Source organism: Podarcis melisellensis (assembly GCF_964234715.1).
Source record: "Podarcis melisellensis genome assembly, chromosome: 13".
In the NCBI taxonomy this organism is placed as follows: domain Eukaryota; kingdom Metazoa; phylum Chordata; class Lepidosauria; order Squamata; family Lacertidae; genus Podarcis; species Podarcis melisellensis.
Genome location: NC_138545.1, coordinates 15,803,248 through 15,815,302, shown reverse-complemented (window position 1 = coordinate 15,815,302; position 12,055 = coordinate 15,803,248). Strand labels below are relative to the sequence as shown.

Here is a 12,055-nt window from a genome sequence, read left to right as displayed (position 1 = left end):
AAGTTGTTGCTGAAAGAAGGGAAGTGGGAAAGGTAGAGGATCTGGACTTGCAGATATTTTGGCGCTTCCCTGAATGTCGATGAATAAGTTGCAATAAAGGAAGTTCCATATTCTGTCATCAATGACAAAAAGCAGGGAAAGCTGAAAACAACAGTTTGGAACAAAAAAAAATGGTCTAAAAGTGAAAATAAGAAAATTTATCTTAAGCAATTCAGTATTATGCAAAAGAGAAAAAACCCCAAAGATGACAAATTGGGTCCATTGTTCAAAATGATGACATTTCAGAGGAAAGAATATCACAAATATTTCATCAGTGGGAACTAGAAATGCAAGTGTTGCTCAAATTTATCAAGGGGAAGTTGGTTCCGCTGGGTCATTGTAACACACACTGGAGAGGTCAGATCCTCTCTGCTTTTTTTAAACATCCCAAAGTATGCTTAACCCTGGAAGTGCATGATGAAATTGGATTTGCTCACCTTCCTCTCGCTTGTCATCTCTTCTTCTGTCAGTATTTAGTTTATAAACTCCTTAGGGCAGAAAGCTGACTTTTCTACTTACATTAGTATGGAAATATCTAATTCATAGCACTGTATAAAATATTATTAATTTCCTTAAGTATATTCACTCCAGAAGCAGCAGCAAGAGCCCCCCATGTAATCACTCTGCTCTGGGTTGTTGTTTTTTTGCGAGGTGGTGGGGGGGGGGACGCTCAATGTTTATTACTTTTTAAAAAGAAGATTCTAGACCTCATGGCAGAGATGAATTTCTTACATCTGTTTTTCAAGCTCTCTGAAAACAAACCACCCAAAATCAACTAGCCAGGTTCAACGTTTTCATTTCATTTTGTCATTTCATCTGGGTGTTATGTTTCCTGGGATGAACAAGCATGAATTAATTCCCTGACATAACTGTAGGTCAGTGTTCTTTTTCCATCATAATTTTCTGTTCTGAACAAAGTTGCCTCCTCCCTGATCATAGGAATGAACTAATAACTACAGTGGTACCTCAGGTTAAGTACTTAATTCGTTCCGGAGGTCCGTTCTTAACCTGAAACTGATCTTAACCTGAAGCACCACTTTAGCTAATGGGGCCTCCCGCTTCCGCTGCACTGCCACTGCACAATTTCTGTTCTCATCCTGAAGCAAAGTTCTTAACCTGAGGTACTATTTCTGGGTTAGCGGAGTCTGTAACCTGAAGCGTATGTAACCTGAAGCGTATGTAACCCGAGGTACCACTGTATTATCAATGCAAGGGCTGAAATTACTACACACTCAAGAAATGACTATAAATAAATTGAGCTGAATGAAAAAAATAAATATATATAGAAGATGGCACTTCAAATTTGGAGCCAGCCAGACATGCAAGTTCAGATGAGGGTACATGAGGGTAGCAGGGAATAATGCTCTTGCATTGGGACCCTGATCAGTGGCTTCCTTGCCAGCAGTAGGAGACATGTTGGTCCCACTATTCCATATTTGTAAATAATATTACTGACACCACAAGTCTCCTGTGCAACATGCTTACTCACCCAAAAGGAACAACATGCAGCAGTGCTGCTATAGGGGTGATGGAGAATGAAGTGCTGAGCAAGACTTTCACACTGCACGCAAAATAGGAAGCATATTTGTGTCACTGGGTTCAAAATGGAAAATTTCTGCTTGTGCTGCTGCTTCTTGCCGTGCTGAGTCACCAGAAAGAAAGGAAAACAGCTGCCCCGGAGAAATCAAAACGCAGAGGAACTAGATTAAATTACCCAATGCTACCAGCCCAAGGGGTATATGAGATTTTGGGAAACTTGTTCCTAGTGCTTACGTACACCAGACACACCTTGCTCCCATTTCCTCTAGAATCTCCAGGGTCAGATAGGGTGGGTCACAGGTTCCCCAGCTCTAAAATCTGCTGCTTGCCTTAAAGCATGCATAGGCAAACTAAGGCCCCGGGGGCTGGATCCGGCCGAATCACCTTCTCATGTTTTTACATGAGTAGAATGTGCCCTTTTATTTAAAATGCATCTCTGGGTTATTTGTGGGACACAGGAATTCATTCATCCCTCCCCCAATATAGTCCAGCTCCCCACAAGGTCTGAGGAATAGTGGACCAACCCCCTGCTGAAAAAGTTTGCTGACCCCTGCAAGACAGGAAAGTGCTGCAAATTACTTGTTTTGTTCATTCATTTATCTGCAAATGAAGCCTCTAAGCACTTTACAAAGACTAAAAAGCATACATTAAGACCGTCAATAAAAATAAATATTAAGGTCAGATTGATAAAAAGCAAAATGAATAAAACAACAACAGTTTAAAAGTATACTTTTCAAGCAAAAATTCTGAATTTATATGCACATTACGTTTGGGTCCCAGGACTCAAGCACACCTTTGGCCCAAAGGCCGTTCCCTCCAATTCTGGATGCATGAAGACTGATTGCAATTCCTCAGTGGCCCTTTTTCTGCTAATGCCCAGGCCACACTCTGCCTTCTTGCTCCCTCCCTCAAGTGTGGCCTGGCTGAGTTTTTCTCCTGGGGCTGAGCCTGGCTCAGATTAAGCATGACTGCACCTAAATGCTGAACTCACCAGGTACTAGTAAGTTACCATGTCTCGGTCTCAGTTACCCTGTCTTTGAAATGGGGATAATAGTGGCCTACACTCATAGGTGTGTTGCAAGGATAGCTTTTACAAGGTCATAAAACAGTGTGGAGTTAAGGTGCAGCACTCATAATTAATAGTTATTATAATAATCAGGTGGTATAAGCAAAGCCACAGGCATCCTGCAGAAAACCTTGGCACTGAATTTTTCATTTTCACCGAACAGGAGACAGACAGATTGGGCAACTCAAACCATCCAGGTTCTGTTAAAGCAGAGTTGGAGAACCACCTTCCTGCATGCCATTTTAGGCTTAGACACAAGCCCCAATTTGACTTGTGAGACCATTTGCCCCAAACCACACCCACTTCCCCCACATCCGACGTCAGATGAGACATCAGGAGTGGGCAGGTAGAGAAGAGATCTGACCTGTCAGGGTGCCCTGGTTGGGCAAAGGAACCCAGGGTACGGCCTGCTGGCTAGAAAATGTTCACTAACCCTGAGTGGATGTGGAGCTTTGTGAAGGACACACTGAACCAGGAGATCTGGAGAAGCAAATTCCAGAAAACTGAGAGTGTTGCTGAGCATTTACTCACCGCTTGCTGGAGGCCGTAAGTCCGGAGGCAAATCTGGAAAGAGGCTCCTTATGCCTTCCAAGAACTGCTGGCAACTCTGCTCCCCTTTGATCTGGATCTTCACTAGGAGTTTTCATACCTTCTCCTTTGGGTTTTGCATCTTATCCAGAGCTTCATAATCACTCTTGAAGATCAAGTTCTGGGAGGCCTCATCAACTAAGATTATATCAGGTGCTCTTTGAAGGAAGCCGATGAGTTTCTCACCGGATTGTCTCAAAGGCCATGGGTGGAGGCACTGCTGGCTGCCCTGGAGAAGAAACAGGCATGTTGCTATTAGTCTGCTTTGGCACCTCTCACCCTGTTTTCTCCTGAGAAACCCTAATGTGCAACATCAAGATATTGTAAAACACTCAGTGGTCCTCGGATGAAGGGTGGTATAGAAATTTAATAAATAAAATAAGATAAATAAACACCAGTTTCCTGTATGAGGAGGAGCATAATTCCAAGTATTGGTGTTGATCTTTAAAGCCCTAAACTGTCTCGGCCCAGTATACCTGAAGGAGCATCTTCACCCCCATCATTCAGCCCGCACACTGAGGTCCAGCTCTGAGGGCCTTCTGGCAGTTCCCTCCCTGCGAGAAGTGAGGTTACAGGGAACCAGGCAGAGGGCCTTCTTGGTAGTGGCGCCCGCCCTGTGGAACGTCCTCCCGTCAAGAAAATAAACAACTATCTGACTTTTAGAAGACATCTGAAGGCAACCCTGTTTAGGGAAGTTTTTAATGTTTGATGTTTTATCGTGTTTTTAATATTCTGTTGGGAGCCGCCCAGAGTGGTTGGGGAAACCCAGCCAGATGAGTGGGGTATAAATAATAATGTATTATTATTATTACTATTATTATTATTATTATGAATACAGTGGTACCTCGGGTTACATACGCTTCAGGTTACATACACTTCAGGTTACAGACTCCGCTAACCCAGAAATAGTACCTCGGGTTAAGAACTTTGCTTCAGGATGAGAACAGAAATCATGCGGCGGTGGCGCAGTGGCAGCAGGAGGCCCCATTAGCTAGAATGGTGCTTCAGGTTAAGAACAGTTTCAGGTTAAGAATGGACTTCTGGATCGAATTAAGTACTTAACCCGAGGTACCACTGTACCTCTTCTCAGATGGTGCTTGAAGGGAAATGGATCTAAAAATCAGAGAGTGGTTGCTTCCGGGCATTGCTTCAGAACCATTGATTCAGTTATATGTCAACCTAATAAATTAGGAGGTGATGATAAATCTTCACAATCTGTAACATGGGCCAGACGTGGCTGCCAACTCCCATTCCTTTATCTCCTGATCTGAAGATGAAGCACTCCACCTGCTCTTTAAACACCTGGCTCTGAAAGAACAAGCAGAGGGCTTTATCTTCTCCCTTTAACGGCAGGTACCCTAGATCAGAGATAAAGCCCTCCGCCTGCTCTTTTAAAGACAGCATTTCCAAGCACCACGAAATGGTGCTTGCCAAAATTGTGTGCGAGTGAGAGCGCTGAGTCTGTGTGTCTGTTATGCGCCTGTTGTAGGTGTGGCGAGTGTTCGTGTATAAACATATGCGTTGGCTGTACTCACTGCTACTGGCGCATGAATCATGGATGTGTGGCTTCCCCCATCACAACATCCCTGGACTAAAAAAGGTTAGCGCCCCCCCCCCCGATCTGTAAGATCAAGAAACTAAGATTTATTTAACTGGACAATCATTCTACAAATTCTGCACCACTATCCACAAGTGTGGCTGTTCTATATAGCTCCTTTCCAGGACTTCTTAGGGTTTTGACCAGGGGCCAGCAAACTTTTTCATCAAGAGGCTGGTCCACTGTCCCTCCGACCTTGTGGGGGGCCGGACTATATTTTGAAGCGGAAAAAAAAAAGAACAAATTCCTATGCCCCACAAATAACCCAAAGATGCATTTTAAATAAAAGGATACATTCTACTCATGTAAAAACACGCTGATTCCCAGACCGCCCACGGGCTGGATTTAGAAGGCGATTGGGCCGGATCCAGCCCCTGGGCCTTAGTTTGCCTACCCATGGTTTTGACCATCAAGGTGTTTGACCCAAGGGAAAAATGGTTGGTAGCCAGGAATAGCAGGTGCCTGCATGGATGGTGCAATATTGGGGGAAAGCTTTCTCAGGAAAAGCAGCACAAAACATGGAGTTACCACTCCCCCACAGTGGTCCTGTGTTTTGCACAACAGGCAGAAATTCAGCAAGTCAGCTTCACCTGCTTGTTTTTGGCCAAGCACAGAACTTCTCTCCAGAAAAGTAGCAGCAACTCAGCTCTGTATTACATGATCCAACCTACTTGCAGTAGCTCAGATTGTATTGTGAGGGACAGGTCTTGCCATGAACAATGAATGTATCAGAGAGAAAAACAATACAGAGAGAGAAAGAGGCAGGCAAGGGAGTGGACAGGAGAGAAGAGCAGGTTTTGCTTCCATCTGTTCTTCCTTCCCTTACAAAGAAGCCCGCAGCCAGTGCGCTAGGGCTGGGGAAACAAACTGTGGCATTCCAGGTGCTGTTGACCATTGGTTGGACCTGGCAGAGGCTGATGGGAGTTGTGGTCCACCAGCAATATCTGGAGGGCCACAGGTTCCCCATCTCTATGGCTGGCAGACACTCCTCCACAAGAGCGGTGGTTATTCCATTCCTCTCCCTTGGAGAAGGAAGGAACTAATATGGAGATGGGGACAGAGAAAGATTAATAGTTGCGAGAGGCAGCGTGTGTTGATGGGTGTGTGTGTGTGTGTGTTTTGGAATTTCACTAGCCAAACCGTGGGCTGCTGCTGCTGCTAGTTTGTTATATAAGAAGATTCTGTTTTGTGATTGCCTTGGCAATTATCTTCCCGGCGATAATGAAGAACCACCTCTGTGGCTTGAGGGGAAGGTAGGGGCCATCTGTCACTGTACCTGTGAGTCCTTGAGAAGCTTCCAGAACCACTTGCCAGCCTGTTATTCTGTCTCTGCCACGGCCAGTTAGCTGGAAGGGATCCTTTGAAGGAAATAAAGCACATCCCTAAATTCTGTGTTTGTATAGCTCATTCACATGATCCAAAAACAAATAATTGTTGTTTTAGCTCCGTAAACATTTCCGCCCTTTCCTTCGCAAGTAAGCTAGCTTACCTCAAGCTAACTCATTGCTGCTCATACCTTTAACAAATAAGGACTGTTTTATGTCTGTAAACATTGTGTTTCCCCGAAGGAAGCCAACTTCTGTGCTGACATGGCTCCTCATATATACCTTTAAAAGCTGCATGAACAGCAGGAAATCTAGGGAATGAATCTGTGTGCAAGGAAAAGCTTCATCTGCTGAATTTTTGCATGTTAAAGGTAAAGGGACCCCTGACCATAAGGTCCAGTCGTGGCCGACTCTGGGGTTGCGGCGCTCATCTCACTTTATTGGCCGAGGGAGCTGGCGTACAGCTTCTGGGTGATGTGGCCAGCATGACTAAGCCGCTTCTGGCGAACCAGAGCAGCGCACAGAAACGCCGTTTACCTTCCCACTGGAGTGGTACCTATTTATCTACTGGCACTTTGACGTGCTTTCGAACTACTAGGTTGGCAGGAGCAGGGACTGAGCAACGGGAGCTCACCCCGTCGCGGGGATTCGAACCGCCGACCTTCTGATCGGCAAGTCCTAGGCTCTGTGGTTTAACCCACAGCGCCACCCGCGTCCCCTTTTCTGCATGTTACACAGCCATTATTGGAGGCACAGGAGCTTTGCAAAAAAGAAAGCAAGTTGGCAGCCCCTAGGGATACAGAGCAGCACATTTAAAACCCAAGGCTTCCCCAAAGAATTCTGAGGTCTGTAGTCCCCCCCCCCCCGAGCTACCATTTCTAGCACCATTAAACTATGCTTCCCAGGATTCTTTGGGGGAAGTCACATACATCAATTGTATATTGAATATACTTTAAATGTATGCTGGGAATACCAGTTGCACATAAGGGGGGAAATGCTTAACATAAGAAATTAAGCCCCAGCTACAGCTAGATGCTACACAGAAGATATTAAGAATAAGGCTACTGACACCCTTACAGGTCTATCTCCTTCTCTCCCCGACTCTCCTCTTTGAAGCATATTCTGTTCTGCAGTGTAACACCAGGGTCTTACAGCAAAGGGCCCAATCTTACTTTCTGTGTCAAGAAGGCAAATCTGTTCCCACCCAAGGACACACATTCGTATTCAACATGATCTTTGTAAACATCAGACAGTCTCAAGCCTCTAGTCCTCTTGGTTGCAGAAAATAAAAGGAGCTGTCCAAACAGCTGCGGAAATACGTCTATACTTTTTACACACCTACCTGCTTTCAAAAACTACTCATGAATAGACTACCCCACCCATTTATTATTTGAACTCTCAAAAGGAAATACTGCGGGAAGGAAAGAAGGGGGTTTTGGGTGGGTGCTTGCGTGTGTAATATTAGGAGCTTGTTTGAGAATACCCCACCACGCCATTAACAACACCCAAACCTTTGTAGCCTTGCTCCACCCTATTCCCTGGAAGTTAGCAAGAACTTACCCAGCTCTCTTCCACAGAAAGAAAAAGAGAAGCCAGAAACCTAGACCTTTTTTGAACTAGGCTCCACAGGTCTGCCACATTTTAGAGAAGTGACTACCCACGTCCAAAAGTCCTTTGGCCTAATATATGACCCTTTAACAGAGGGTAAAGGTAAAGGGACCCCTGACCATTAGGTCCAGTCATGGCCAATTCTGGGGTTGCAGCGCTCATCTCGCTTTATTGGCCGAGGGAGCCGGTATACAGCTTCCGGGTCATGTGGCCAGCATGACTAAGCCGCTTCTGGCGAACCAGAGCAGTGCACGGAAACGCTGTTTACCTTCCCACCAAAGCGGTACCTATTTATCTACTTGCACTTTGACGTGCTTTCGAACTGCTAGGTTGGCAGGAGTAGGGACCGAGCAATGGGAGCTCACCCCATCGCGGGGATTCGAATCGCCGACCTTCTGATCGGCAAGTCCTAGGCTCTGTGGTTTAACCCACAGTGCCACCCGCGTCTCTAACAGAGGGTAAATAAGAACAATTCAGCAAGTAAGACTTTTCACAGCATGGAGATAAATGTGACCACCTGCAACTTGCTGTCACTCAAACTGTGATGAAGGGGCTCTCTTTTAGAAGGTAGTCTCAGTCACGTCAATCAGTTGCACCTCCCCTTTTGTCATTCTCTGGTCTTGATTGGACCCAGCAATCCCTCAAATAAAACATAAATAAATCCCTCAGATAAAACATAAAGGATTTGGATGTTGCCCTTTAATAACCAGATGCTTTGCAACAACAATGTTGGGCAAAAGATTCCTGCACGGCAGGAGGTTCGACTAGGTGGTCCCTTTCTTGTGGTCCCTTTCAACTCTACAATTTTGTGGTGGCCACCCCGTCTCAAAACAAATATTGTAAAAGGTCAGGACATAGAAAAATAGCAATTGACAATGACAAGGGGGTGAGAGCTCTTTGCCTAGGAGGAGAGATGGGGAAGTTTGGAGGCTGTTTAGTTTAGGGGGGGGGAGAGATGAGTAAGGGATGGATAAAATTATAAACCTCTGATTTCACACCCACACCCACCCTACTCTCTGCATGCTGCCTCTCATGCAGCCCCACGTGGTGGAATCAAATGCATTTATCACATATTGCATCTGCACATGAACAACAAAAATGGCACCCCTGGCTTTATTCATTTATGTTTTTGGCTCTGCATCTAACACTTCTAGTAGCAGAACTAAAATTGTGGGTGGAGCTATATGATTTTGTCTGGGTGGACACTGAAGGACACACTGGACTGTATTGATCCACAACACCCAAGCCAGATTATCCTGGATCACCAAGATGGACCTGCAGTTACTTCTAGCACATGGGGCTATCCCAAGATCTGATTATGGGAGCACACCCTATGGTTGCCTAGCAACTATGACAGGCTTCACACGCACACTACCCCGCCCATCAATCTCCTGGAGTGTAATGACATGATTACCCTGAGATGAAGCTTGATAGACAGCCCCCAAACTGGAATCTCTCATTGTCAAAGGCTGGACCTGAGCATCCTCTGTTTGATCTCAGTATCCCTCCATCAGCAGTAAATGGGAACTAGGGCTGGGCGATAATCTGTTTTTCAACCTCGCAAAAAATCACCGCTAGACATTGCGATGTATGTCATGATGTCTGAAATTGTGATCGTGACGTCTGAAATAAGGATGGAACTAGGTAGAGATGAACACGGAACACGCAGATTTCGTTGATCTAGTTGGGAACTTCAGCTTTTCCCGAAGGCCACCAGAAACGGAGGCATAGGAAGCTGCCATGCAAAGACAGACATACAATCCATCTAGCTCAGTACGGCCTGCTCTGACTGGCAGTGACTCACCTGAGTTTCAGGCTGGGATGGCATTCCCAGCCCCTGCCTAGAGATGCCAGGACTCAAACCTGGGACCTTCTGCCTGCTGAGGGTCAATCTCTCTGTTTCATATCTCAGCTGCATGGTGATCTCTGGCTTTGGCATTCGGCTGCTCTTGCCTCATGCTGTATGCATAGAATTCCCAGGGGCTCTGCAAGCCAAGGCAGGCATTTTCCTCGTCTCCTTTGCCCCTGGGGAACAATTCACATAGTCCTCATCCTACTCATGCACGTGGGGTTCCTCCCTCTCCTTGCCCAAATCCCAGTCAAGTTGCCTTAATTGACAGCCGCCGCTCAGTCTCAAATGGATGGATCCGGCGATACCATCTAGCCTGGCAGGCAAAATGCAAATTCAGCTGGGAATCTTGCCTCCTCGTGACCTCCTGAGGCAAAGGGGGAGTTCAAACACGCATGCAATCGGCATGTATGATAAAGAAAATGACATAAATAAATGATATATCACAAGGGAGAGGCCTTGGCTGAAAGGTGACTACGCTCCTTACGTGTTTGATCCTAGCGAACTTTGACTTGCCGCCTGCTTTTGAGGCCTGATGAACCCTGGCATGAACTATGCCAGTGGTGCCCAGATCCATATTAGGAATAAAGCATTCTATTAGGGCAAAAAGCCCTTTGGTAAAGCAACGTCCCCCAACCAGTGGCCTCCTGTTGTCTTTGGACTACAGTTCCCATCATCCCTTGCTACTGGCCATTCAAGCAGGGGCCGATGGGTGTCGGAGTCCAACCCCGCCAGGTTGGGAAAGGCTGAGCCAAAGAACTGGCTTGTTTTCTGAAATCAAAGCCTGCCCCCTTCTTTCCTGACCACCCACACCCCTTTCCTTCTGCCCATTCTCATTCTTTTTCCTTTATGTCTCCGACTTTTGTGTCTGGCCTTCTCTTCCCCACATTCCTCTGGGCAGCTCACTCTGCCTTGTCTCAGCTGTCATTTCCCAGCCCAAGGATGGAGAAGCTGTTCCACTCCAAGTGTTGCTGGACCTCGGCTTCCATCATCCCTGGCCAGTGAGCCAAACTGATAGTTCCAGATAAGCCCATTGGCCCCTGGTCTCAGCTGTTCCACCAATGGCAGCCAGAAGCATCCCTGCCTCTCTGTGGCATGTGGGCAGCTTCCTCAGTCCCACGGCAGCCCCTCCTCATGTGTCTCCATCTGTCTGGAAGTTTTGTTATGGCACAAAAACAACCCCACCACCGCCAGGATTTGGTAGAAAGCTGGTGCTTTCTAGCTGCAAGGTCTTCACCATTGCAGAGCATATGAATGATGGAGCACAGCATACAGATTATGTTCACTTACATATTACATACCTAACTATCACACACAATGTTTGGGATTTTGGGCAATCCAGTTGATGGGGAATAGAGAACAGGGCTCTTTCTGTGGTGAAATCCCATTTCTGGAATACTCTCTCCGGCTCTCTGTTCCTGTCATCTTCTGTTATATGTTTCCAGCAGCTGGCGAATACTTATTATTTTCTAATTTCATTCTGTATGTTAATATGGTGCTTTATTGTTGCTGTTTTGTTTCAATGTTTTATTGGTGCTTTATCCTTCTTATATCCTGCGATGATGTGTCAGGTTTTAAAGTGATTTCTTTATTACAGGTGGCATCTGATGAAGTCATAAATAATAATAGTAATAATTTATTATTTATACCCTGCCCATCTGGCTGGGTTTCCCCAGCCACTCTGGGCGGCTCCCAACAGTATATTAAAACCACGATAAAGCCATCAAACATTAAAAACTTCCCTAAACAAGGTTGCCTTCAGATGTCTTCTAAAAGTCAAATAGTTGCTTATTTCCTTGACATCTGATGGGAGGGCATTCCATAGGGCAGGCGCCACTACCGAGAAGGCCCTCTGCCTGGTTCCCTGTAACCTCACTTCTCGCAGGGAGGGAACCACCAGAAGTCCCTCAGAGCTGGACCTCAGTGTCCGGGCTGCCGATGTGGGTGGAGACGCTCCTTCTGGTATATTGGGCCGCGGCTGACTTCATACTTGAAGTCACTGATATAAATGAACTTAAGTTAGGCATGGGTGGTAGTAAGTAGAGCATCTCCTTTGCTTGCTGAAGGACCCAGGCTCCAGCCCCGACAACTTCAAGAGACCCCTTTGAAGTATTCGACAGCTCCTGCTACTCAGTGTAGACAGAACTGAACTGGTCTTGTGTTCACAAGCTTCTCACTCAGAAAGTGAGAAGTAAAGAACAACAGAGAGGCATGCACTCCTATTTTTCTCTTTCTCTATTTTCTCCCTTCTCACTCCCCCTCAACCCCACATTGCCTACAACAAAAAATGTCTCAGAAGGACTGTAATTGAGCTGTATGATTTGAAAACAGAGACATTAAATGTACTCTTGCTACTTATGGAAAATCTTTAAATAAAAATATTTTTTTTATTGAAGGAATGCTTAGTTATTTGTAAATTGCCAATGTTCTGGGAATTAATAGTA

The 12,055-nt window shown here is 45.8% G+C and overlaps 1 protein-coding gene across 4 annotated transcripts in view; it reads right to left on the bottom strand.

The window, feature by feature from the left end:
• LOC309354022 (uncharacterized protein) overlaps positions 1–9,804 on the bottom strand; it is a 31,987-nt gene extending 22,183 nt beyond the window's left edge. Inside the window, exons 1-3 of one of the 4 annotated variants that reach the window (XR_014162152.1) lie at positions 9,567–9,804; positions 6,106–6,187; positions 3,056–3,461 (exon numbers count right to left, since the gene is read on the bottom strand). Coding sequence is in view for 2 of the 4 variants with exons in the window: in XM_081883720.1 (XP_081739846.1) it covers positions 6,106–6,187; positions 9,567–9,701 (217 nt within the window). In the remaining 2 variants the exon portion in view is untranslated. Of the gene's footprint in view, positions 1–3,055; positions 3,462–6,105; positions 6,188–9,566 lie in introns of those variants that run through there. The other 3 variants (XR_014162151.1, XM_081883720.1, XM_081883721.1) reach the window with 3 other exon arrangements.
• Positions 9,805–12,055: the final 2,251 nt, after the last annotated feature.